This window comes from Temnothorax americanus, unplaced genomic scaffold (assembly GCF_048541705.1).
Source record: "Temnothorax americanus isolate GAGA-0224 unplaced genomic scaffold, ASM4854170v1 Scaffold193, whole genome shotgun sequence".
Lineage (NCBI taxonomy): Eukaryota > Metazoa > Arthropoda > Insecta > Hymenoptera > Formicidae > Temnothorax > Temnothorax americanus.
In genome coordinates, this window is record NW_027509332.1 from 58,494 (window position 1) to 85,181 (window position 26,688).

At 44.9% G+C, this 26,688-nt stretch overlaps 6 protein-coding genes and 1 pseudogene across 6 annotated transcripts; 5 read left to right on the forward strand and 2 right to left on the reverse strand.

The window, feature by feature from the left end:
- Nucleotides 1-2,874: 2,874 nt before the first annotated feature.
- Nucleotides 2,875-4,089, reverse strand: LOC143896719 (uncharacterized). The gene has a single exon (XM_077404710.1). It carries the CDS (start codon nt 4,087-4,089, stop codon nt 2,875-2,877), a length of 1,215 nt encoding a protein of 404 aa, XP_077260836.1.
- Nucleotides 4,090-7,475: 3,386 nt separating this feature from the next.
- Nucleotides 7,476-8,876, forward strand: LOC143896717 (uncharacterized; annotated as a pseudogene).
- Nucleotides 8,877-12,117: 3,241 nt separating this feature from the next.
- LOC143896720 (uncharacterized) lies at nt 12,118-15,516 on the reverse strand. The gene is made up of 3 exons (XM_077404712.1): nt 15,044-15,516; nt 13,267-14,660; nt 12,118-13,052 (listed from the first exon to the last, which is right to left on the reverse strand). The coding sequence occupies exons 1-3, from the start codon at nt 15,514-15,516 to the stop codon at nt 12,118-12,120; spliced, it is 2,802 nt and encodes a 933-aa protein (XP_077260838.1).
- A 6,423-nt stretch (nt 15,517-21,939) lies between these two features.
- On the forward strand, nt 21,940-23,220 carry LOC143896721 (uncharacterized). The gene has a single exon (XM_077404713.1). The coding sequence runs from the start codon at nt 21,940-21,942 to the stop codon at nt 23,218-23,220; it is 1,281 nt and encodes a 426-aa protein (XP_077260839.1).
- A 98-nt stretch (nt 23,221-23,318) lies between these two features.
- Nucleotides 23,319-23,810, forward strand: LOC143896722 (uncharacterized). The gene has a single exon (XM_077404714.1). It carries the CDS (start codon nt 23,319-23,321, stop codon nt 23,808-23,810), a length of 492 nt encoding a protein of 163 aa, XP_077260840.1.
- A 53-nt stretch (nt 23,811-23,863) lies between these two features.
- LOC143896723 (uncharacterized) lies at nt 23,864-24,577 on the forward strand. Its single transcript, XM_077404715.1, has one exon. The coding sequence runs from the start codon at nt 23,864-23,866 to the stop codon at nt 24,575-24,577; it is 714 nt and encodes a 237-aa protein (XP_077260841.1).
- A 75-nt stretch (nt 24,578-24,652) lies between these two features.
- Nucleotides 24,653-26,257, forward strand: LOC143896724 (uncharacterized). Its single transcript, XM_077404716.1, has one exon. The coding sequence runs from the start codon at nt 24,653-24,655 to the stop codon at nt 26,255-26,257; it is 1,605 nt and encodes a 534-aa protein (XP_077260842.1).
- The last annotated feature ends 431 nt before the right edge of the window (nt 26,258-26,688 follow it).

Below are 26,688 nucleotides of genomic sequence, written 5' to 3' on the forward strand. Positions count from 1 at the left end.
TGGGGCATTCCACGCCAATTCGCAAGGGGTCAAACTTCGACCTTTTTATTTTTGATGGCCGCTTGTTTTTTAACAGGTCTTTACGAGTATTAGACCCCTGTTAAATCGTTTCTATAATAAATGTAGCGTTTCCGAAATAGAGCCTGCGCAAAATGAGGACTGCAAAATTTTTAATGAATTTTTTCGCCTATTAGACAACGTCTAAGAAAAAAATTCATTGAACATAAAATACGCTATTTAGATCATAGTTTAAAAAAAAATTATCTCAAATTTTTATAATAATGATTTTAAACTAATAAAGTAAAAAAACACACAAAAATTTGAATATCTCAAAAACCCCATTTTCTATTTTTTTTGAAATTTATAGGGAATATTCTAGGAAGTATTAGAAGAATTTTAAGACTAGTTGGAAGTTGCGCAGAATTTTTGGGAATTTTTTATAAATTTTTTTGTGAGGCAGTAGTAATATTTGACTCACAAAAGTGTAGTCAAAAACGCGTTTCAGACAATTCTGAATTGATTTAAATATACTTTTTTACTAAAGCATGATGAAAATTTCGGCATAGCACACGACAATTGCGATAAATAGTGTGGGAAAGGCGAAAAAAATAAATTTATGAGGAAGTTTAATTCAATAAGTACATTTGTTTAAGAACATATTATTTATAATTTTATTATTTTGTGCTCAGTATAATCAAATGTATGTTCAATGTTCAAAGGTATGTTCCGGGACTGTTTACGTTTTTTGAAATGTACAGTCCTGGAATATAACGCTATATATGTAATCAGATTCAAAAAACTGTCCCGAAAATTGCCGTAGGACATCAATTTTTTCCAGGACAGTCCTGGAAACTGCCAAATGTCCCGGAATATACCGATATCAAAAATAAAAGTCCCGGAACATACTTCCGGACCTACATATATATATATATATATATATATATATATATATTAAAACGTGTATAATATATAAAGTGTAATATGTTATATATATATATATATATATATATATATATACACAATATATATAAAGGAAATACATAGCAAAAAGTAAATACTTACTTATGGCTGTACTTGCTGTGGACTTTAATGCTTCTTTGTGTTTCCTATGTAAGCTCTGGTTTAAAAGATTGCAAATATCTCTTATGTCGTCAAGTTTATAACCGCTATAGTATTCTAATGTTGAATTCCGTCCTCCCAAGTCCTTCATTAGCAACGCGAGTAACAAGTCGCCACTGCCATTTTACTATCACTAAACCTGATCATTGTATAATCCATCAAATAATGTTCCAATATGTACCGAGCCAGAGTTAACGTAAGCATAGACAACTTGGCACACTATTTTCAGATAGTAGTGATCGAATTATTATATATTTATATAGATTCTATTTGAATAAGACGGATATTTTATTGGAGAATAAAATAAAAAATTAAAGCATTAGTATCCAACAGAAGAATGTAATTAATCTTTTACAAGCTGATGTTTTAAAGTTCTTTCTACAGTACTTCTTTCTACAGTAAATATTATATATATGTTTGCAAAAGCGCATCTTTTATGTGTTTTTTCTTTAAATGGCGAAACTTCCGCTTTTCGCTTAGCGCGAGTTTCTCTACCAACATTGGGTTGTCGTAATACATTGCTCTGTAAAGAATTTTGACTTCTGGTCGTTATTCCTTTCCTCAAAGTTGCAGTGCTGTTTTGTCGATTTTGTCCCAGTAATACCTTCGGTGGTTGTTTTGTATAGGCCTCGTGGCCTCCACGCAGTTGATCGGCGAGCGGCTGCTTCCTCAGGATCGGGCGTGCTCGAGAAAGAAAGGGATTCACTTCTCTGTGTTGAATATTTAAAATTCACTCGGTGGTACAATAAAGCGCAGTCTATCGCTCGACTTAACGGCGCGTGCGACTCGTGCGACGATCACGATGATTCTTGGGAAGTGGTGGCGGCAGTGGTGGGAGGCGCCGCCGCGAGCACGGTCGTAACTAGGCTGAATAGTACGAGAACGCCCGCAAATAGCAGGCACGACAACGCGGGGTAATCGTGGATCGGTAAAGCAGGAGCGGACCCGGTTACATATCATACATCATCCCCCCCCCTTGAAAGGACGTACTTTCAAAACGAATGAACAAAACGTAAAAATAATCTCTTACATCAGAATGGTTACATAACGCTCCTTCGAATTGGAGTCGCATAGTACAAAGATTAGTATAACTGAGTTTGGAATTTGAGGTAACTAGGTCAAACATAAAATAAAATAGCATCTGCACTTATGATTAAATAGGCGCTTATGATATAGGAGTGGCAACCAAAAGGCTTCGCAGGAATCTTAACGCTAACTATGACTGAATGCGAAGTTTGACGTTTACGCGAGATGAGTATACTTAAGTGTCTATGGGTAACACCGCGAGCTTAGAAAGGGTCTCGTGAAGTCACCTTTCGCTGTTCGGACGGTGGCGACCCTCGTGACGCCGTCGGTTCCGGTGTGAACATTCTGAACTCGCCCCAACAGCCACTGTAAAGGAGCTAGGCCTTGCTGTTTCATGAGCACTAATTCTTGCATAGAATTAAGGTACTCAGCGCTCCATCTACGCCAAAAATGTTGTCTTATTTGCTCTACTGTTTGCCAGCGCGTAAGTCGATTTTCGTTAGTGTCTTGTAAGTCGTAGCAAGGGAAGCTATTCAAGGCTGTACCGACAAGGACATGACCGGGGCTGAAATACGCGAGATCATTTGGATCGGCGCTTAGTTGCGTGAGTGGTCGCGAGTTCAGGATTGCTTCCACCTCGCAGAGTACCGTCTGCATTTCTTCGAATGTTAAATGCGCTTGGCCTATAATTCAAGCCATGTGATACTTGGCCGACTTTACTGCGGCTTCCTAAAGACCGCCGAAATGCGGCGCGTTAAGCGGGATAAAGGACCAAGAAGTTTCCTGCTCGCGAACAAACTGGTTTATATCGTCTCGAACCTGACTATCGTTAATTAGGTCGTAGAACTCTTTGATCTGCTTATGCGCCCCTACGAACGTGGTCCCATTGTCGGAATATATGCAAGCGGGTTTGCCTCTTCGAGACATGAAACGCCGGAGTGCGCTAAGGAAGCTTTCCGATGTGAGATTGCTTACTAATTCGATATGTACGGCTTTTGTGGAAAGGCACACAAAGATAGCGATGTACGCCTTGTGAAAGCGGGCATTACGTCGCTTGCCCTCCTTTATCATGACGGGTCCGGCATAGTCAACACCACAATGCGAGAATGGCCTTGAAACGGTAACGCGAGTAGAAGGCAATGAGCCCATTATGGCTTCTGACTGGCTTGGTTTAGCTCTGAAGCATGTTACGCAGTTTCGGATAATTTTTCGCGCGGTTGAGCGAAGCGACAAAGGCCAGAATCTCTGCCTGACTGCGGCTATAGTTGCCTGAGTCCCGGCATGCATGTTACGCACGTGTTCTCGTTTTATCGTACGTTTCGTGAGCTCGTGATCGCGAGGTAGTAATATGGGGTGGCACGCGTCGAATTTTAACTTGGAATTTTTTAATCTACCCCCCACCCGGATTAGCCCGGCTTCGTCTATGAAGGGAGACAGGGAAAGTATTTTGCTGGACGCGCTAACCGAGTCCCCTTTGGTCAACGCTTTGTACTCGTCGGGAAATGAGCTTTTTTGCACTGCTTTGCACACGACGCCTAACGCGTGCGACATCTCGTTATGAGAAACGGATTCGGTGGCCGGAGTCGGTCGATGCGCCTTGTGGAATCTGAGACAATACGCTATGATGCGGCATATCTTGCTCAAGTTTGAATGCTTTTTGATTAATCCGTCGACGATCGAAGGGCTGATGATGACGACGGCTGCCGCTGCTTCTCGTGTTTCGGGAAGATCATCTCTTAGGCGAGTGATGTCCTTGCTTGGCCAGCGGTCTTCTTCGTATTGCAGAAAGGTGGGTCCATGCCACCATAAATTTGCATCCACGAGTTCGTGCGGATGTAGTCCGCGTGATAGTATGTCGGCGGGATTGTTTGTGGACGGAATGTGCCTCCAATCTTCTATTTTGGTTAAACGTTGTATCCTACCAACTCGGTTGGCAACGAACATCTCCCACCTCCGGGAAAACGAAGTTATGCAGTATAGTGTGATGGTAGCGTCAGACCAGAGAAACTTCTTGAATTGCGTTATGTCGATCGATGTGCTGACCCTGTCCATCAATTCGGCCAATAACAATGCCGCTTGAAGCTCCAACCTTGCCAACGATATGGCCTTGAGCGGGGCCACGCGGGATTTTGAGCAAAGCAACTTGGTGCGGTAGCTGGTGCCGAGTTTTGTCCGAAGGTATAAACAGGCTCCGTATGCCTTTTGGCTGGCATCTCTCGCCGATCGTGGAATCCTTCGCTGTGACGCGCTCGCGCGCCCTCTCGGCGAGCCGTCGATCGGCGACGTGTCGCTCGGCGAGCTCGCCGCTTTGCGAATACGCGACGTCGTGCTCCCGACACGCCGCGTCCAACGGATTGATGCCTTCTTCGCCGCGCGCTAGTCTTTTCGCTAGACGCGTACCGAGCCCGCAAAACTGATAACCGGGTATGTGCAGCTCGAAGGGAAGAGCGTTTATCGCGCGATTAAACAGACCGGTGCCGCGCATTCGGTCGCGGAGGAGGAGAATTCGCTTCTTCTTAGTTCGAACGGGAAGTCGATGATTCACCGTTCACAGGGCGAAAACGATTGCACTTGTGGCAGTCCTTGATGAGCGGCGGCGGACCGTCTATGTGCGTTCGCTGCCACGGACGATTGTAGTGTCGCATGCACGGGCGATATCTCTGCACCTCGGTCGTATATGTTCCGGCAAACGGTCCCACAACAGGTGCACGTATCTCCCAAATTGACGCAACAGAAGGACCTTCGGAACGTATTGCAACTCCTCCACCGTTAGATTGAGAATTTCGTAACCGTCCACCAGTATGGGAAACACACTACTGTGAGACATCTCGCCAATGCGCGCGAACAATTCATTGCTTTTAGAAAATAATTTTTTTTTTCTACGGATACGGCGACACGCTCGCGCTACTTATACTCGCGCGCGAGGCGTTTGCGCACGCGCGACGAAACGAAGCGACGTCCGCGCTTCCCTCTCCTTTTGTTTTTGGCGATCGAGAGAGAGACTCATCGCGAACGAACCGAGCGGAAAAACCTGAGAGAGAAAGAGAGAGAGGGCAGACATAAGATTAGTGCGACAGACAGCGACGATAGGAGTCTCGAATCTGGATCACAAAACGTCGGCGGGGTCGGGCGCGACCGAGAAAGGAAACGGAGAATCGCGCAGACACGGTCCTCTCCTTCCGAGCGTCGTCCGTTGCATCATCTGCGGTCCCTCCAATTGCGGCAAGACGAACGTTCTGCTGAGTCTGCTGGAACAACCGCACGGTCTACGTTTCGAGAACGTATACGTGTACTCGAAATCTCTGCAACAACCAAAGTATCGATACCTCGAACGATTGTTCGAGCCTATGGACGAGATCAGCTATCGAGCGTTTTCCGACAATCGCGACGTCGTTCCGCCCGACGAGGCGCTTCCCGACTCGGTCTTCGTCTTCGACGACGTGGCCTGCGACAAGCAGGACAGAATAAGGGAGTATTTTTCCATGGGTCGACATTCGAACATCGATTGCTTCTATCTCTGTCAGACGTACGCCAAAATACCGAAGCATCTCGTGCGCGGCAACGCAAATCTGTTGATAATGTTCAGGCAGGACGGCACCAATCTGCGACACGTGCACGACGATCACGTGAACATCGATATGTCGTACGACGAGTTTCGCGCCTTCTGTCGCGAGTGTTGGCGACGCACCTACGGTTTCGCCGTGATAGACAAGGACAGCGCGTTGCGAGGCGGACGGTACAGACGAGGCTTCCACGACTTTGCCGTGCTGTAGAGCCAATCAGTGCGCTTCGTCGAACAACGCGAGTATGAGCGCGATCGCGGAAAAGAAGACCGCGCGAAAGATAGCCAAAACGCGCGCCTCGATTCGCAGGAAGTACGCCGCTCTCAGGGCCGGAAAAATGGAGAGCGAGATCGCTCTGGAAAAGAGGTACGAGCCTATCGTCGGACCTCTGAAACGACTCGCCGACGACGTGGAACGCACGAGTAAAGGACCGGGCAAGATCGACGACGACGACGGCGGTGGCTTTGCGTTCGCGAGAAAAATGAAAGCGACGAAGAGAGCGAAGAAAGACAGCGAGAACGACGACGACGGTGGCGCCGATCTGGAGCGCGATTACGGGGAGGACGACGACGTTTTCGCCACGCCGATCAGGACGACGACGACCGCGGAAAAAAGAGAGCCGCGTGCGGCGCTGCTGATTTCGGCTCCCGCGACGACCATGACGAGCTCCACGCCGATCCGCGGAGATTTGGTCCAGTTTTTACCCAGAGAACGCGAGATCGTCTCGGAGACGACGACTCCGTCTCTCACGTTGGAGAAGTCCGTCAGGAAAATCTTTGAGTACGGCGGAAAGTCGCGACGCTCTGAATAGCCAACTAGGACCGTTAGGGCAGGAATACTTTGGCGTTCTTCTGGGCGGCGACAAAAACAAGGAGATCGACATCGTTTACGGAGTGCATTTTGGCGAGAAAGGCACAATGCTGGGCAACAAGCGATTCGACGTGAACCCGGATGACTCCATGGTCATCGACGGTGTACGGTACAAAGGCACGCGCGGCCTGTACGAGTTGATCTTCATGGGAAAACCCGACCCTAAAACCTACACGGAGAAGGACAAACTAACGTACAGGAGTATACTTTTCTCCACCAGCGCTCACAAACGCGGTGGCAAAGCCGACAATCCCGTCAAGGGTAACAAGGGACCGAAGTACAAAAATATAATAGCGCCGCTTGTAAACCCGTCTCACAGAGTTGGGACTACGAAGGGTGGGTATTTATTTAGAATAGCTACTGCACCTCAAATATCGATGAAATTAGGCTTAATCGATTCGTTTTTGCATAAAACGAAAGAATCTGGCAGAAAAATGCGGCGGTCTGCCCAACGAAGCGAGATATTTAACGTTAAACGACTCTCAGGTTATGAAACCTGTCATACCGACGAGATGTAGCGACTGTGATAGCGACATGAACATGCCCCGCGGCCACATGCGCATGCTCTGTCAGCTCTGTGGCCATATGCGCATGCTCCGTGTCCGCACGCGCATGCAAAAGTGCGCGAATTTGAAACGTATGCATACTTATAATGCATAAATATAAATATGTACTTTTTATATACGAACTATTCTCTTATTTAACAAATAATTTGTTAAAGCAGAGAATAGTTGGTATATGGAAAGTACATATTTATATTTACAATGAATAGTTGGTATATAAATATGTACTTTTCATATACCAACTATTCTCTGCTTTAACAAATTATTTCTGTTTCGTTAACTTCGACGTATAATATCTGTAGCAGAAATAATTTGTAAAGCAGAGAATAGTTGGTATACGAAAAGTACATATTTGACGACTTGACATGTTATGAAATCTGTCATACCGACGGAATGTAGCTCGCAAAATTTTAAACAAGTGAAGCGCGCCACTATTATGATTGTTATGTGTCGTATGCACTGCGTGCAACCGTCCTATAAGAATCGCGATAAAAGTAATTATTTCGATAAAATGCTGTTTTTCGAATTCATACAGTTAATGGCGAATAAAGAAGAATTAGTAAATTTTCTAATTCAACACGGTGTGTTGCCATCGAAAATTAATTGTGGGAATTGTGGTGTGGAATTAACTATTGATAAACGGACATTGTTGTTTTGATGTCAAAGAAGATATTCCGCAGCAATGTCCTCAAAAAAGAAACGTGTCTCCAAGGCATGTAATTTTTTTAAAAATGCCAAAGTAGGCACTTGGTTTGGGAATAGCAATTTGGAACTCGCTACAATTTGTAAGATTATAGCGAGTTTCCTAATGCTACGCCCTCTTCGACAGGAAGACCTCGAGGAAGAACTTGGCATTTCTTCCACCACGGTTGTCGACTGGTTCAGTTTTTGTTGCGAGGTAATATATTTTAATATTGTGCACTAATTTTATATATCTACATATATTATTATTATTTTTGATATTTACAGGTCTGTGCGTACTGGGCCGATAAGTGCAGCGAGAAACTTGGAGGTCCAAGACGCACCGTTGAAATCGACGAGGCAAAAATCGGCCATTGTAAATACAACCGTGGTCGCCTTTTGAAAGGCAATTGGATATTTGGAGGATACGAGCGAGAGTCGAAGAAAATTTTTATTGGGCCAGTAGAGGATCGAACGGAAGAAACGCTCCTGGCATGCATTAAGGAGTGGATCATGCCAGGAACAACGATTGTTTCAGATTGTTGGAAATCCTATAACTGTCTTAACAATGAGGGCTTCCAACATCTGACAGTCAATCACACTTACAACTTCGTCGATCCAGATACTGGTAAGTAACGGGAAACCTTGTGGTAAAACGTTAACGATATGAATATATAGTTACAAGTACCTCTATGTTAAAATAAATATATCTTAATTTACAAGCGCCCATACTCAGCATATCGAGCGTGTTTGGAGAGAAGTTCGAGCAAATATTCCAAAGTACGGGACTTGATCGCACCATGTCGAGGGATATTTATTCGAATTTCTATTCAAACACGCTCATCCTAGGGCTGAGAGAATAAAAATCTTCTTCGACGTTATCGCCCAGATGTATCCTCCATTGTCTACTGTCGAGGCCGAGCAAACAGAGTAAATACATTTGGAAACACGTTTCGACATCGGAACAACAAGAAACTGTGTTGCAACATCCGCAATTCCTACAATTAATGTTCGATACACCGCGTTGCGAAATCTGACATATTTTAATATTTGTTGCATTACAATACCATGTTATATATATATATATATATATATATATATATATATATTAGATATTTTATATTTATATTTTTTTTATTTGAATAAATGATAATTTTATATTTAAAATACATTACTTTGTATTAAAGTGTTTTTACCGAAACCACAAACTTCAGAAGTATACATTAATTTTTATTATTTATTAATTGGATTGAAATTTAGATCTAACATTTCCTGCAAATAAACGCTGTAGCTATATACATTGCTGCGTCGAATTTGCCCGAATTCCTACAAAGTATAAAAAACACAATAATACTTATTTGAAAATATAGTTATCAATTAAAATCAAAACAATTACCTCGTGATTTAAATAACGGAATCTATCCTTAATATTCCGCTTCCTCTCCTCTGTGTATGCATTTTTCAATGTGAAACTTAAAATATCATGCAAAAAATCTTCGGAAATGTGATTTAAAATTGCAAAATTTACAATGATCATTCTATTGTGATCCTTGAAATTTTTGTCCCAAAACATCTTGCGAATAAATTTGGGCCATGTCTTCGCATCGCCAACAACATCTTGTACCGCGAGCCATGGATTACTATTTATTTGCTCGACTAAATTCGACATTGTAAATAATAAGTTGATTTGGAGGTTGTAAATAACGATCTGAAGTTGAGCGCGTTAAGGTATGTCGCTACACATGTGGCCACGGAGCATGCGCATGTGGCCGCGGGGCATGTTTCTGTCGCTACCACAGTCGCTACATCGCGTCGGTATGACAGGTTTCATAACCTGAGAGTCGTCAACTTTAACGCTAAATATCTCGCTTCGCAGGGCAGACCGCCGCATTTTTCTGCCAGATTCTTTCGTTTTATGCAAAAACAAATCGATTAAGCCTAATTTCATCGATATTTGAGGTGCAGTAGCTATTCTAAATAAATACCCGAAGGGTGCCGGGCTACCGTCGGCCATGCGACTGACCGACAACACTGTCGATTACGTTCACTGGGACGATCCCAACGAACTGGTCGATAGACTTTAACTGCTGGACGCCTCTCGTCGGGCCGGCAACGACGCTCACGACAATGAAATCCTGTCGATAATCGAGGAACTTCGCGAGGCCGGTTTCGTCATAAATTGATCGGTCGCGTCGGTCGCGACGTCAGTGCGAGTCGCGCGCCCACCAGCGCGATGTCCGTGAACGAATTCGGCATGTCTCTGACGAATCGGGGCAGCGGCGACGGAGTCGACGGTGCGTCCGCGGTGAGATTGCGCTCCTCGATCGAGTCCCTGCGCAATTACGCGCGCAACAACGCGCTCTTCGTGAGCGAGGATTTTTACGACGCGAGGGAGCGCAGGATGCGGCGCTTAGCCGCGCCGGAGGTCGGCATCAACGCGACGAACAGGAGCTACGTAGAGGGCGCAATTGGGCAGCTGAAAAGCGTTTTGATCGAAGAGATCAAGAATAACAACGCGATCCGAGAATTGGGAAACGAAATCGCGGCGCTGGAAAGCGTCGCGCTTTGTTTGAACGCTCAAGATTCCTACGACGCGTCGGGACGCAAGATACGACGCGTAGCCGCGCCGAAGGTCGGCGCCGACGCGGCCAACAGGAGCTTCGTCGAGGAAGCGATCGCGGAGCTCGGAAAGACTTTGAGTGGCGCAATAAAAGAATTTAAAAAAGAGTTCGTTACTGTGACAGATAAGCTCGAGGTCGAACTCATTGCGATCAAAACCGTTTTACGGATTATCAAACAAAAATGAGCGTGGAAAAACGCAGACTCGTGGAAGAATTGCACGCGCCAATGCGAAAAAACTTTCCTCGCCGCCGCGTCGTGGTGCGCGGTTACGACGACCTGTGGCAGGCCGACGTGGTCGAGATGCGCCCCTATTCGCGCGCAAACGCGGGTCAAAATTACATTCTGACAGTCATCGACGTGCTGAGCAAGTACGCCTGGGCGATCCCGCTCAAGAGCAAGAGTGGAAAAGAGGTCGCGACGGCTCTTCGAAACATCTTTCGCGAGAACGCGCGACACCCCAGGAATCTGCAAACGGACAAAGGAAAGGAATTCTACAACGCCGACGTGCGCAAAATTCTTGACGAGCGCGAGGTGAATCACTATTCCACGTATTTGGTGATGAAAGCGTCGGTGGTGGAGAGATTCAATCGCACGTTGAAGAACGACATGTGGAAGCTCTTCACGCTCCAGGGATCGTACAGATGGATAGACTCGTTGCCGCGCCTCTTGTCGAATTACAATCGCCGCAGACACAGAACGATCCGAATGCGTCCGGCGGACGTGACGCCCACCGTCGCTAAAAAACTGCTGCGCACGGTGTACGGTCGCGCGAAGATCGCCGCGCCGGCGAGATTTCGAGTCGACGATCCGGTGCGCGTGAGCAAATTCAAAACGATTTTCGAAAAAGGCTACACTCCCAATTGGACCACCGAGATCTTTCGCGTAGCCAAAATACAAAGGACCAATCCCGTTACGTATCTGCTGAAAAACGTTCGCGGAGAAGCGATATCCGGAGGATTCTACGAACACGAGTTGTTGCGCGTCTCCAATCCCGACGTCTATCTCGTGGAAAAAGTCCTGCGCAAGCGCGGCAATCGAGCGTTCGTGAAGTGGCTGGGAATGGACAGTTCGCACAATTCGTGGATAGATAAGACGTCTGTGTTGTAAAAAGAAAGAAATACCTAGACATTCGCAGAAACGCACAACGCTTACTTTATTGTCAATAAAAGTTTACACATTCGTCGATTTGTTTCTTACGTGTTATTGATTTTTACGATAAAACAATTTTTAAAGCGTACAGTATTGTTTCCCCCTTTTTTTTACAACGTAATTTTGTAATGTCCCCACGGAAGCGTCTCCTCATCGTTCGACGTCACGTATTGTTTGTCGTCGTGCCGACTGAGAGTTAGTTTTTGCTCCGACACGGTGTTAACCTCGTGCAACGTCGAGCGTATGCACGATGGGCGCGTCTTCAGCTCGCGCGCGTTCCGCAGGCACGCCACGTAATCTTCGAACGTGATCCTCTTCGCGACTACGTTTCTCTTGACGCCCTTTATTTTCTTGGTGTCGTCGCGCCCGAGTACCCTGTAAGTGTACATCTTCGCTCTGCGAGGCCCACGAACTCCGTCATGATCGCGCCGTTGTTCTCGTCCTTCATCAAACCGGGTACCTTCTTGTTGACGCGCGGCATACCGTGCGCGTTGTTCTCCGCGTAATCGCTCGTGTCGAACCTGTTACACGTCGCGTTTCATACGCTCATACGCGTCTTCGCACTCCAGTGAATAGATCAAACTGTCCGTATCCGTGTAGGCAATTCGACAACGGTCGCGATAGAGCGGCAGCATGTAGTCGTAGTGAAACTCGTAGAGACGCGTCTTGGATATCTCGAGAATAGACATACCCACGTAGATAGGCTTGTTGAATTTTACCTCGAGCCTTCGCAGCTCGATCGCCACCAAATTCTTCGAGAAGACGCTTCTGCTGTGAAAGTTCGGCTTAGCGATCAACGCCTCCGCGCCGTATCTCCCGTCCCATCGCGTCACGAGACGCACGCCCACGTGATCGCGCACATTTTCCATCGTCTTGCCGAAGACGGCGTTGTTCATCAGTTTGTACAAATTCCGTTCGAACTCGTTGCTCGTGCGCGTCCTAAGCGCGGTGTTCAGCTCGATGTAGACGCGAAGCCACGGCGACTGGGCGAATCGCAGCTCGCGACGAACGCGCGTTAGACGCATACCCAGTCGCAGACATTGCTGCAGGTTTCGATAGTGCGTCACGTAGCGCGATTTGTCGTAGAGAGTGGCAAGCAGTTTCTCCTGTCGCTTACCGGGCGGTTTGTCGCGCGTCGGGCACAACGGCAGATCCGCGTGGGCGTCGTGCAGGTCCCGCGGGTACTCGAGATCCACCTCCAAAATGTAACCGACATCGCTGTCCACCGGCACGGTCGTTGCGTCGAAATTCTCAGGGTCGTCGAGCCACTGGAAATTTGCATAGGGCAGGACTTTTTCCACGAGATAGACGTCGGTGTTGAAAACGCGCAACAACTCGTGTTCGTAGAATCCTCCGGATATCGCTTCTCCGCAAACGTTTTTCAGCAGATACGTAACGGGATTGGTCCTTTGTATTTTGGCTACGCGAAAGATCTCGGTGGTCCAATTGGGAGTGTAGACTTTTTCGAAAATCGTTTTGAATTTGCTCACGCGCACCGGATCGTCGACTCGAAATCTCGCCGGCGCGGCGATCTTCGCGCGACCGTACACCGTGCGCAGCAATTTTTTTAGCGACGGTGGGCGTCACGTCCGCCGGACGCATTCGGATCGTTCTGTGTCTGCGGCGATTGTAATTCGACAAGAGGCGCGGCAACGATTCGCTCATAGCCTAGCCGTACAGATTGTTCACGTCGTAATACATGAGATACGTAGTGGGCTGGGACGAGTCGTGCGTCGGTACGTGCCTGTTGTTGGCTCGCGCGTACCTGAGCGAACATTGACTGAGACCGCCGCGTATTCCGCGTTCCACGAACAGCACCATGTCAATGTCGGTGAGCAGCTCGAAACGCACGCCGGTGTGCCTCAGCATGGCGTCCCACGTGTACCCCGGCAACGTGTAATAATGCGCGGGATCGAGCCCGTAACTCGCCGAACACGCGTCCCGAAAATTTTTAAATATATCCGCCAGAAGAAGCACGTCGGTCTTGAGATACAGATCGCTGTACTCGCCGAGATCTCGCACGCGAAAACGTCGCCAGACCCTCGTCGCGTGCTCGTAGTCGCTCTCGCTCGCGGTCTCGTCGGTCAGGGAGCTGTAAAAGGCCTCGCGCGGCGGAAGCTCGGTCTCCCGCAATTTGTCCACGCTGTCGACGTACTCGTACGGAAATACTCCCTTGCAAGTGAGCAGATCGAGATCCTCCGCGCTCAAATCCGCGTACTCCGAACGCGTAATTCTCAGCTTGTCCTTGTTCAGATAAGACGCCAGGGTTTTGATACTCGCCGCTAAAAATTTATACGAGTCCACGAATCGAAGCTTCACGTATCGATACCATCCCCCGTCGGTTTGCGTCTCCTTAACAGTTTTCGAGAAAGATATGTAACTTTCCTTCGTGAGCGGCAGCAGATCGATCCCGCCCTCGAACTCGTTCGCGATTTTCTCGACGACGAAGTGCGCGTCGTAACCCGACAGATTGTGAAAGAACACGGGAATCGCGTAAACGTTTCTGTAATTCAGATTGCAACGAGAATGCGCCGGACCTCTGTAGCGTCCGGTTAGGTGACAGTGATCCCGCACGCGCTTGTCCTCGGGTTGGAACGATTTCCCGCACACGTGACAGCGCGTCGCGAGCCGAAATTTGCGCTTCTCGTCCTCCGTAAGTTCTACCATCGCTAAATTGGTGGAAAATTTATTCTTAGCGCGATGCGCGAGAACGCGAAGCTCGTTCGCGAACCACGAAACGCAATCCTCGCCGCGACGACATCTGTACGCGGACGCGGTATCGTCGTAGGTGCTGCACAGATAGTAGCCCAGGCTGAACGGGACGTGACGCTGATAAGCGTATCTTTCCGTTCTCGCACCCCCTTCGACGTTTTCCCTCTCCCGTCGTTCGAGAACACACTCCAGATCCGCATACACCACGAAGGAAAGTCGCTCCTTTCTGTAGTGATTGTCGAACGAAAGCCATTTGTCGTTCTCGTTCGGGAGAAGGATGGCGCAGTCGTTCATTCGGCCGCAGTCGACGCTGTGGGCGGCCAACTTTTCCTGCGTATAGAAATAATGTAGACATCTGCGAAATAACGTGCGTGCGATTAGTATGCGTATATAAAATAACACCTTGTCTTTTTCCTTGTTTCTCGTGTATTTTTTTTTATTTCATTTCATTTCATTTTTTTCACCTACCGATCGCAAACGTGCTTCGCGCACCGTTTCGCGGTCAATTGCGAATTCACCAATCGAGACAGATTCTTTATCTAGGCAAAATGGCCCCTGTTGACGCCGCGCAGCGTATCGCGCAGATACAACAGATTTACGTGCCTGTCCCTCTTATCGTCGGTCAACCGCAGAGACACGATCGCGTTGTCGTCGGCGCCCCGTCAGAACTTAGCTTTCTTTTCAATCCCGTCCCGAGTTGCGAACACGTTGATCGATACGTCGTTCTGACGTTCGAACTTTCCGATTTTTTTCAGATCAATGAGAAAATTGATCCCGTCGAGATTCAGCACCGTCGCGTAATCGGGATACAAGCCGCATCGTTCCGCGTGCCGCTCGGCGGGATACAGAGCGGCGACCACCGCGCGCGCGAAACACGCGTCGTTCTCCGATCGCACGTTGACAACCGCTTGTTTGAGTCTTATACCCAGCGGTATTTTCATCCAACATCCCACGCGCATGGGATTACATTTGTTCACGTTCACCATTAAATTCAGTATTCGCGACAGCGCCCATCCGCTGTCGCGTTCCTGAAATTCGTCCAACCGCATTAGAATCGCGTCGCGCACGTGCCTATCGTACCACTCGCCCAGATCGGACCCCGGGAGGAGCTGTTCGTTCCGCGTAGCGATACTCTTCACGTCGGTCTTAACGTCCGCTACGAATTCCCCGTTGAATATGACGTTAATCTTCAGACACCCATGTCTAGTCATATTATCCCGCACTTTTTCAAGCACGGTGCCCTTCGCGTTTTCGAGAAATCACGCGGGTTCGATGTACGTCGAGTTCGTCACGGCGCCGGTCAGTACGCGGCGTCGGAACGCCGTATCGATCTCGATCCACGAAAATCCTCCGCCGCCTCCGCCGTCCAAACCGGCACCCGAATCGTCGACGCAGATCCTCCCTCAAACCTTCCAATCGCGCTATTAGAGCCGCCGCTCTAGTAACGGCTCCCGTGTTTCCTCGCCTCCCGGAGCGTTTGACTCGACACTCTTCCCGCAGGAGTCGGAAACACTCGTCGCATCGCCGTCTCTACGCGCGGTACCCGTCCGCGTCGCGGACGTCCGCGGCGATCAACTCGTCGCACTTGTTCCACATCGCATCCAGAAGGGTTCGCGCTCAGGAACGTTGAATCTCACTCGAGCAAAGAGACGACAAGACCTGTAGGTTTGAATCCTACGTATCCTCTCTCCTCCGTACAACGTCTCGCAATAAAGATAATACTCGACGGGCAGGCAGCGCATATAGTCGTTCGCTCTAACGGAGTTTGCCACCGTCGTCTCTATCCACTCTCGCTCGCGAATACTTCGCGCTCCGAATTCCCTTCGCAGATGATGGGTAGCCAGATTCCATCGCGCGTCTTCTCTCACCACCGACGCGCGCGCGTTTGACGACGACGACGACGCGTCGACCATCGCCGATTCGTCGTCCGATTCGGACGAAAACTTTGGCATGGGCTGATTTCAGGATCGAATGTTGGTTTGCAAAGTTTTGCGTACTCGTCGCTCATATTACGTTAAGAGAGAAAAACACATTAACTTATAATCCCCCGAGCGAATGGGGATACAAATATTGGTGGACCCCGTTTTATTTTACACTTCCCTCCACACTGTAAACAGAGCTCGTTTCCAATAGGCCAACGTCAGTTCTAGTGATATGCAATACAAAATGCTTGAGACACCGCGTGTCAGTGCCAGCGAGTACGTTTTTTTTTTTTTTTTTTTGAAATCCGACTTCTCTGCCGCAAAACAAACGCACCATCGACGAGCAATAGCGCGTCTTCGTTCCCATACCGTATTTTTTTTTAAACAAATATATTAACTCTCGACCGCGCTCTAGAATCCTCGTAGAAAATGATCGTTTACCGCGCCGTTCGCGCGCCCGTTCAATTTATACCCCCCGTTCGTCGTCTCAACGGAGAACGTACCCCTTCTGCCGACGCGCTCTTTCCGGAATGACGACAACCGCTCATCGCATCCTCCGACAAAAAAAATTAAAAAAAAAACTAAAGGAGGAAACGACGAAAGCGACTGCGAACGAGTTCGAACGCGCGTTAAAAAAATTATCGCGAATCGGACGAATCGATCGAACGAAGAGACGAGTCATTTCTCTCTCTCTCTCTCTCTCGATCTCGATACGTTGGGATGGGTGAAAAAACTACAAAACAAAAGGAGGAAAACCGCAAAACAAAAGGAGAAAACGACGAGAGCGACCGCGTTAAAAATAAATCATCGCGAATCGTACGAATCGATCGAACGAACAGATGAGTCATCCCCATCGATCTCGATACGTCGGGATGGGCAGGAAAACCACATCCTGCCCGTCGCGACGCGGATCGAAACGACCTTCGGTCCGAGAGTAAAATAAGAAAAAAAACACGACGACGACGAAAACGGGCGCGCGAGACCCCTCCGCGAAACGAACCACCTCGAACGCGTCGTTCTCCCCACCCCACCCCCACCCCCCCCCGTAACGTCCAGAGGAACGACCTCGAACGAGTTCGAACGAGTTCGGACGCGCCCGAACGCGCGCGAGCGACGACGCCAAAGAAGCAAAAAGAAAAAAAAACAAACGAGAAATATATTAGCCCTCCACGATTCTCCAAAACAGTCGGTAACGGCGCTAGCGCCGCTCCAAGCGCCCCCTCGGAAAAAACGAACGCGCGCGAGCGACAACGACGAATAAAGAGAGAAAATAAACAAACAAACAAAACGTATATATTTAGCCCGCGATTCTCCCCCCCAAAAAAACGATCGGTAACGGCGCGAGCGCCCCCTCGGAAAACGCCCCAAATCCCCGCAACGAACCCCCGTTGGCGGCCCTGCCCCGCGCCGAACCCCCTTTGGCAGCCTTGCTACACCCAACCTTACGTAAAGTGTTCCTCTCGCGTCGCGCCCCCCTCTCGCCCAGTTTTCTCTTCCCCCCGCATAGCCCCCCCTCCGGTGACCCTTAACACCGTCCCTCGACCCCCTCGCCCACCGCTTACGGCGCTCCCCCCGCGGCAGCGAAGCCCCCCCCCCCGACCCCACTAACCGCAACCCGAGATCCCTGAGCTCGGAGTACCTATTGCTATACTACTAGGATTTTGTGATTTTATATTCCGCAAATTGCAGGAAAAAATTTCAAAGCTACCTGTAGAAGAAAGAGCTTGTGCTTTAAAATGGGATGAAATGTATATTATAGCATATGAAGAATACTCATTTAGTCTAGATCAAATAAAAGGATTGAGAGATCTTGGGCCTTTAGGAAAGAAAAACGAAAGGGCAAAATGCGTATTTGTATTTTGCCTGGATAATATAAATGCGCGTCATCAAATGGTGTCAACCGCTAGCATATTTTCTCCCAGGAAAATGAGGAAAATGTATGAAAGCGGAAGAAATAGTGATTTTAATGAAAGAATGCTTAGATAGATTGAGCAAAACGGGTGCTGATGTACGACTTGTAACGTGCGATCAAGGTACATCTAATCAAAGCGCTTATGTCCAACTTGGTGTGGACTTAGAAAAACCATTTTTTGTACATAATGTAAAAAAATATTTCGCATCATTTGATTTTCCGCATTTGGCAAAAAGATTGACAAGCTTGTTAAAAAAATATAAAAATTTGTATTGCTACGGAAATATAATAGCTTCATATGACGATTTTGAAAAAATATGGTCTATTGATAACGCCGCACAAGGAGGTTCAAATTTATTATCGCATATAACAGCAGCCCATATTTATCCCAATACCTTTCAAGCAATGAATGTGAAAAGAGCTTTTCATTTATTTAGTCACACATATGCAGCTGCAATAAAAACAGCAGGGCACAATAAACAGCTACAAACAAGTACTTGCGGGAAGCAACACCTGACTTTACAGAACACATGAATAAAGTAATTGATGCCTGCAATTCTTATAGTCTTAAGATTCAATTTGGTGGAAAACGAGCATTGTCTTCCAAAAATCCAGATATTGAAATTTTATTAAGAAATTTTGTTGATTGGTGCTCAAGATGGTCTTTGTCGCCGGACAAAATATCAAAAATTCCTTGCTTGAAAAGCTTTATTTTAACGATACAAGCTATTCTTAAAACATATAAAGTATTAAAAGAGCAATATGAAACATTCGAACTTGCTACAGGACTATGTAATCAAGACTCCGTCGAACATTTATTCTCCAAATTAATACAACGCGGTGGATTTAATCCTAATCCCACAGCAAGGATGGTCAGACTCTCTTTTAGACATATATTGTCCACAGGATATATCCAAACAAGCGATTAAGGTAATACTCAGTGTCCCGAAGCTGAATCTTTCATTAATCCACCGACTCAACTTGTAAAGACAATAGAGAATGCCCTGAATGAAAATCATGATACTATACAAGATGACATTGAGCCTGAAAATGAAGTACTTATAGAAGATGCACAAATTCTAGAAACATATGGTATTGTGGATAATTCTGAAAATATAAATTTACTTATTTTTTATGATAAAAATGCTATTACATTTTTTGCTGGATATATAGCACGACGAAGTGTTGCAAAAACAAATTGCGACAATTGTCGCGACTATATGATGAAAACGCCAATGGATGACGTGACAGACGATGAAAAGTATATTGAATTGCGAGAATATTCAAATGTAGATGAAGACGCTCCTATTATAACGAAGTTAAGAAGACCAACAGCTCTTTTTGCGAAAGTAATCGAGACACAGCTAAAGGCATTTAATCGTGTCTGGGAACATTATTGGGCATCTATACAGATAGATAAGATATCGAATGAGTGCGTTTTAACGAATGAAATACATCATCCTGAATGGTTAGATAAAAATAATACGTGTTATAACCATCGATTGCAAGCACTGAAATTTATGATAAGCGTTAAATTATATTTACGTACAAGATACAACAATCGTCTTGACAAAAGTAGAAGTTGCGATACAAAAGCACGAAAAGTCAAAAACTTCCAAAACAAATAAGATTATAATGATATTACAATAACAAAATTGAAAAAAGATCATCTTGAGCACTATCTTTTATAACAAACGATATAAAAAGTAAATATAAATTATAATAAAGCAAAAAAAAAGAAATGATGAAAAGCAAGTAAGAAACAAATGCAGTGGCAAATATTTAAAAATTCTAAAAAGTCAGTAATTAAAAATAACGTGTAGCACATATATATATATTAATAAAGCATATCTGTATATTAATTCAAACATGTTGAAACACATTCTTCTGTTTTAAAATGCAAAATGCAAACTGCACTTTACTACAACTTACTGCACATAGCGCAGAATACTTATTTTTAACTTTCACTACGTACAGCGCAGGATGCATTTCATAACAATTTGCTGCGCGTAGCACAGAATGCATTTTATTACAATTTGCTGCGCGTAGCGCAAAATGCTTTTTAACTTGTTACTGCGCACAACGCAGGATGCAATGTGTTTTTATATATTTTGCTCCGCAAAGCATAAAATATAAAAAAATAATAAAGTACACAGAGAGAATTTTCTCTTACAATTTACCCTGAAAATCATGATAGTTGTGAGACATGTATCGCAAAGAATTTTATGCGAGTAATTTTGATTAATATCTATTATAATAAAAAATATTATTATTGATCTATTACATTAAAATATAAAATATGTTTTATTAATTTTACTAAAATATATAAGAAATTTCAATAATTTTCCTCAAATTACCATTCTGCTTGGTAATTTTTATCACGTTGTTTGTAAATGTCTTTTGTATATTTCAAAAATTTTTTGGTTGACAAGCTGTCCCAAATTTGTAATGAATTTAACGGTAAAATATAACGAAAAATTCTCTCCGTGTGTGGCACAAGAAAGAAGAATCGATTTAAGGGAGATGTTTACAATTAAGTAAGTATAAGTAAGTAATTAAATAAGTATAAGATATAAATTAAAAACGTTAATCTTTTTGTGTTAATATCTAAATAGTTTTAAATTTTATATATATCGAAACTTTTTAATTTTTTCAAATATAACTCATACAGCAATTATTCTATACAGCAATAGTCAACCTAATATAATGTAATGTAATCAACTTAGACATTTATCTTATATTTCAGACGTCTTAAAAACATTTCAAGTTGTTTCTTAAAAATATTATTTGTGGTTCATAATCTATTCATGCTTGTAAGTCAGAAGAATTGCCCAAAAATGACGGGCCAAATGGTAATCCCTATAACTGTTATAAAAAAGATTTTTTGATATTAATATGTGTTACGGGAGTTAATATTCAAGCGTTCCGAATTAGATATTTCTCGGTAATAGTTAGTTTAGCGCGACACCGACGGCGCGATGAGCGTTAGTTACTAGTTACTAGCTTTCGGCCCTACCGCACGTTCTCGTAGAGAAGAAGAATCTGAGTAGAGACACATTGTAACGGTCGCAAGAAATTTACGTGTGTACGAATAAATAGTTTTGTAATCCGCAATACATGGTTACATTCTTTAAATCATCAGCATTAATATTTTGGTCCTTCGAGCCGGATCCAGCCACGGACGACTGGACATACGAGAAACGCATTTGAAGAGCGAAACGTGAAAAGCGGACGTTCTAACCTAAGTCGAGAAGCATTGAAAACATTCGAGCGCCATACCGAAGTAGTGTCGTAAGATACATTTGCGTCATTAGTTTCGGGGAAGCGAGACGTATTTAACAACGAAGATTGAAGTACATAGTGATACAACATGTCACTCGCAACCGACGTTAATCAACGAGCGTTAATACAACGACGTGCGACGATAAAATCGCAATGCACGAGGGTTCAGACGTTCTTAGACGGTGACGACTGTCGAAGCACATCCGTGATTGAGTTGCGTACTCGATTACAGAAATTCAATAGCACATGGGACGAGTTCAACGAAGTACAAGCCAAAATCGAGGCTGCCGAGGATGCAGAACAGGTTATCAGCTGCCTTAGAATCGTTAATAGAGGAAAAAGAAAGGTTAGTGGCAACTCGCTCACCGCATACGCAGGATCGCCAAGTAAGAGAAACGACCCCATTTACCATTGGAGGATCCTCGGTAAGCGATAACCTAAAATTACCTCGCGTGGATTTACCAACATTTTCTGGAGAATATGAGAAATGGCACTCATTTAGTAATATGTTTATTAGCATGATAGAGCAGAATGCCGTGGTGCCTGATGTGCAGAAAATGCAGTATTTGATGTCGTCACTTAAAGGAGAAGCGCACGATGTAGTGAGTTCTTTAGAGGCATCGGCGGAGAATTACAGAGAAGCATGGACAATGTTGATGGAGAGATACGACGATCCAGGATTGATTATTGGGAGACATGTGAAAGCACTGTTTGAGTTACCTGCCATGATCAAGGATAATCACGTAATTTTGCGAAAATTATTAGACACTGTACTAAAGCATATCCGCGCTCTCAAAGCTCTCAAAAGACCTACAAATAATTGGGACGACTTAATGATACATTTGGTGACCAGCAAGTTGGATCAATCGACATATCGAGAATGGGAAACTACGGTAGTACGAGGTAGGATACCATCATTTAAAGAATTAATTAACTTTTTAAATCAACGTTGTAGAGCATTACAAGCAACAGCCCGTTCATCGAAATTAACTAGTTCTCAAGAAAAGACGCTTTATAATAAAAGTACGACAGCTAATGTGGCGACCACCAAAAATACATGCGCATTCTGTCAACAAGAGAATCATGCTATATACAAGTGCAAGGAGTTTTTGGCACTAAACATAGATCAAAGAGTGAAGGAAGCAAGGACACGTAAATTATGTTTAAATTGCTTGAAATGCGCGTCACATCAAACCAAAGAGTGTCTAGCAGGAACATGTCGCAAGTGCAGCAAGCGTCATAATACACTATTATATTTTGAGCAAGTTTCAAAAAATAATTCGGATTCTGAGCTTAAAACGGAGAAATCTGAGAATAAAGAGAGCACGAGTCCCGCAACGGTAAATCACGCAGCCATAAATCAAGGACAAGTTTTATTGGCAACCGCACTGGTAAATGTGCCAAATACCAAAGGAGAAACGAAATCAATTCGTGCACTTCTTGACAGCGGATCTCAATCTTGCTTCATCACGGAAGATTGTTGCACGGAACTTGGAGTCAAACGTCAATCCACTAACATGCCGATTTGTGGATTGGGAGGACAAGCCGTATCAACCAGAAGTCTAGTAAAGATTATCATACAATCCAGAACCACGGGTTATAGGAAGCAGTTAGATTGTCTGGTGGTGGACACGATTACGCAGCGACTTCCTATCAATGAAATAAGCAAGAGTGACATAAGAATACCACGCGAAATTACATTAGCTGATCCACAATTCAACCAAACCTCGAAGATAGATTTGCTGATAAGAGCGGAGATATTTTTCGATTTATTATGTATCGGCAGAATAAAGGTATAACTGAAAATCAGCCAACTTGGCAAAAAACAGTTCTCAGTTGGATTGCCTCAGAAAACTGCATAACAGGAGATCAATACATGAAGTCTACAGTATGCAACATGAGTATAAACGATCAATTGAACGCAAGTCTTATGAAATTTTGGCAACTTGAAAGCTGTGAAAGGATAGTCACGCGAACCCCGGAAGAGCGTGCATTTGAGAATCACTTCATGCAAACCCACAAGAGAGACAGTGAAGGCAGATTTGTGGTAACATTGCCGATAAAGATGGATGTATTGAAGAATTTGGGTGAATCCAAAGAGATTGCGGTGCAACAACTATACAGCTTGGAGAGAGGACTCAAACGACAACCACAATTCACAAGGGAATATGTAAAATTCATGCGGGAGTACCAGAGGTTGGGACATATGCGAGAGCTTCAAGAACCCGTAAGTGATGAATGGCCATGCGTATACCTACCACATCATTATGTTATTAAAGAAAACAGTACTACTACGAGACTGAGAGTTGTTTTCAACGCGTCGAGTCCAACTACAAGCGGGGTTTCATTGAACCAGACTCTCATGGTAGGACCTGTCGTGCAACTGTAATTTTGATACGTTTTCGAATTCCTGCATGTGCATTGACGGGTGACATAGAAAAAATGTATCGTCAAATACGGCTTGACCCAATTCAAACGTCACTGCATAGAGTAGTGTGGAAGGAAGATCTATCGCATAATATCAAGATTAGCGAGTTACTTACTTTAACTTATGGGACAGCCTCAGCATCAGCCATAGCTATCGAATCCTTGGAGCAGTTGGCGAAATCCAAAATGGATAAATATCCTAAAGGAGCTATAGCAGTACTCAAAGGCTTTTACATAGACGATTTTGTTTACGGAGAAGACGACGAAGACGAAGTATTGGAGATTCATAGGCAAGTAACGGCCTTACTTGCTGAAGGAGGTTTTAGAATTCGCAAATGGGCATCCAACAGCAGCGGCGTTCTAAAAGAGATATCACAATCGTCATCAAAGGATTACTTACTAGAGTTAGATAAGGATGGAGCTGCTAAAACATTAGGTGTTGTCTGGAATCTAAGCAAGGATGTTTTTCTATACAGAATATCAATTAAAGCGTCTGCTACACAATCGCACACAAAAAGATCCATCTTATCGCAAATCGCACAAATATTTGACCCATTAGGATTGTTGAGTCCAGTTATAATTACTGCAAAGATATTGATGCAGCGTCTTTGGAAGATGAAAATCGACTGGAACGAAACGCTACCCAGGCAGATTCGTACGGAGTGGTCTACCTACATCCACGAGCTACAGGACCTAGAGAAAATCAGCACACCACGGAAGATTGTTTGAAGTGGACAAGGCGTTCGTAAGGAAATCCACGGATTCTGTGACGCAAGCGAACACGCTTATGGTGCTTGTGTATACATGCGCAGCATCTATACTAGTAATGACCTGCCGGAAAGCCAGCAAAAAGTAACAGAATACGATGAAAGCCAGCTTGCGAAAAACGACAGAGCAAGAGTAGTTACAATAGCTAGCTGTCAGAAAACAAGTCCATTCTACAAATTTTCTACGTTCACTACGCTTATACGGATAGCAGCCACATGTTTACGATTTGTTCATAATTACAAACGGCAAAAACATTACGGACCATTGACAGTCGACGAGTTGGAAGAAGCAACTAAATGTCTAATACGCAGAGAGCAGGCAATGACGTTTTCTAAGGACATACAAGATTTAACGAGGCAAGGAACTGTATCCAATCAAAGCAGCCTAAAGCATTTGACTCCCTTTATCGACGAAGAGAAATTAATTCGAGTAGGTAGCAGACTACAACACGCGAACTTACGGTCGGACGTCAAGCATCCTTGGTTATTGCCCCAGCGTTCAAAAGTCACGGAGCTCATCATCGAGCACGAACATCGAAAACACATGCATGCTGGTCCGGAGGCCACTTTGGCTGCGATGCGACTCAGGTATTGGTCCCCCAAGGCGCGCGGTACCATCAGAAGAGTACTTCGGAGATGTATAAGATGCTTTAAGGTTAAGCCGAAATTTTCGGAACAATTGATGGGAGATCTACCGACTCACCGTGTAATACAGTCAAGACCATTCAGTCATACTGGCGGGGTAGATTTTTGCGGACCAATATATGTTCGTGAGGGTTCGCGAAAAAATGCCACAAGCGTCAAGGCGTATGTGGCCGTATTTGTGTGTGTGGCTACAAAAGCTGTTCACTTGGAGGTGGTGTCAAGCATGACCACCGACGCCTTCTTAAGCGCCTTCAAAAGATTCATTGCAAGAAAAGGCAAACCTTCAGATGTATTCTCTGATAACGGCACCAATTTCGTTGGAGCAAACCGCAAATTGGAAGAACTTAGAGACATATTCACCAAAGAAGAGCACCAGAATAAGATCACAGAAGTTGCTGCTTCAGACCAAATTAAGTGGCACTTCATTCCACCTCGGGCCCCTCATTTCGGCGGACTGTGGGAGGCAACTGTAAAGGCATTCAAGAGACATTTCTACAAAGCAGCCGATACGAAACTGACATTTGAGGAAGCATCTACTCTTGTGATACAGATAGAAGCAATTCTTAATTCGAGACCTCTGATAACTGTATTGTCTGACCCTAATGATCTTAGTTATGTTTCAGCGGGGCATTTTCTCATAAGCGACACAATAACGTCTTATCCAGAGCCTGATGTAACTCAAGTAAAAGTTAACCGCCTATCACGTTGGCAGCATCTGGAGCAAATGAGGCAGCATTTCTGGAGACGATGGTCTAATGAGTACTTACTCCAGCTTCAAAATCGAACGAAGTGGTGTTCGAATCGTGGCCCAGCGCTCAGGGTTGGTCAACTGGTCATTTGTCGAGAGGATGGTTTACCGCCATTGAAGTGGGTTCTTGGGCGAGTCCAAGAAACATGTCCAGGGCCTGATGGAGTGGCCCGGTGCACACGGCTGTTATTAAGACATCAACAGGATCTTTCAAACGCCCAGCAGTCAAATTGGCAATACTGCCATTAAAAGAAGATTTGGACAACACGACAGACTGAACATTGTATCATTCTGAAGAAGATTGTTAAAATCAAGCTGTATAGTATTTACGAAGATTGTAAAATTAGCTGTAAGTTATTTTGTTTCGCGAGTTTCCAATAGGATTTTATATTTTCACGAATCATTAATGAATGATACAAGTTATTTTATATTATGTACTTTATTAGTTTATGTTTTGATAGTCCAAGCCCATCAAGACGCGCGGTATGTTACGGGAGTTAATATTCAAGCGTTCCGAATTAGATATTTCTCGGTAATAGTTAGTTTAGCGCGACACCGACGGCGCGATGAGCGTTAGTTATTAGTTACTAGCTTTCGGTCCTACCGCACGTTTTCGTAGAGAAGAAGAATCTGAGTAGAGACACATTGTAACGGTCGCAAGAAATTTACGTGTGTACGAA

What these genes read in the sequence shown, in the direction of transcription:
- LOC143896719 (XM_077404710.1), bottom strand. Translation starts at nt 4,089, where the DNA reads ATGTTCGTTGCCAACCGAGTTGGTAGGATACAACGTTTAACCAAAATA.
- LOC143896720 (XM_077404712.1), bottom strand. Translation starts at nt 15,516, where the DNA reads ATGACTAGACATGGGTGTCTGAAGATTAACGTCATATTCAACGGGGAA. An exon ending in GATCTGAAAAAAATCGGAAA is followed by an intron (nt 14,661 to 15,043) that starts GTTCGAACGTCA and finishes GTTATTTCGCAG; the next exon opens with ATGTCTACATTATTTCTATA. An exon ending in CGACGTGAACAATCTGTACG is followed by an intron (nt 13,053 to 13,266) that starts GCTAGGCTATGA and finishes TTTTCGAAAAAG; the next exon opens with TCTACACTCCCAATTGGACC.
- LOC143896721 (XM_077404713.1), top strand. Translation starts at nt 21,940, where the DNA reads ATGATAGAGCAGAATGCCGTGGTGCCTGATGTGCAGAAAATGCAGTAT.
- LOC143896722 (XM_077404714.1), top strand. Translation starts at nt 23,319, where the DNA reads ATGAGTATAAACGATCAATTGAACGCAAGTCTTATGAAATTTTGGCAA.
- LOC143896723 (XM_077404715.1), top strand. Translation starts at nt 23,864, where the DNA reads ATGTATCGTCAAATACGGCTTGACCCAATTCAAACGTCACTGCATAGA.
- LOC143896724 (XM_077404716.1), top strand. Translation starts at nt 24,653, where the DNA reads ATGCGCAGCATCTATACTAGTAATGACCTGCCGGAAAGCCAGCAAAAA.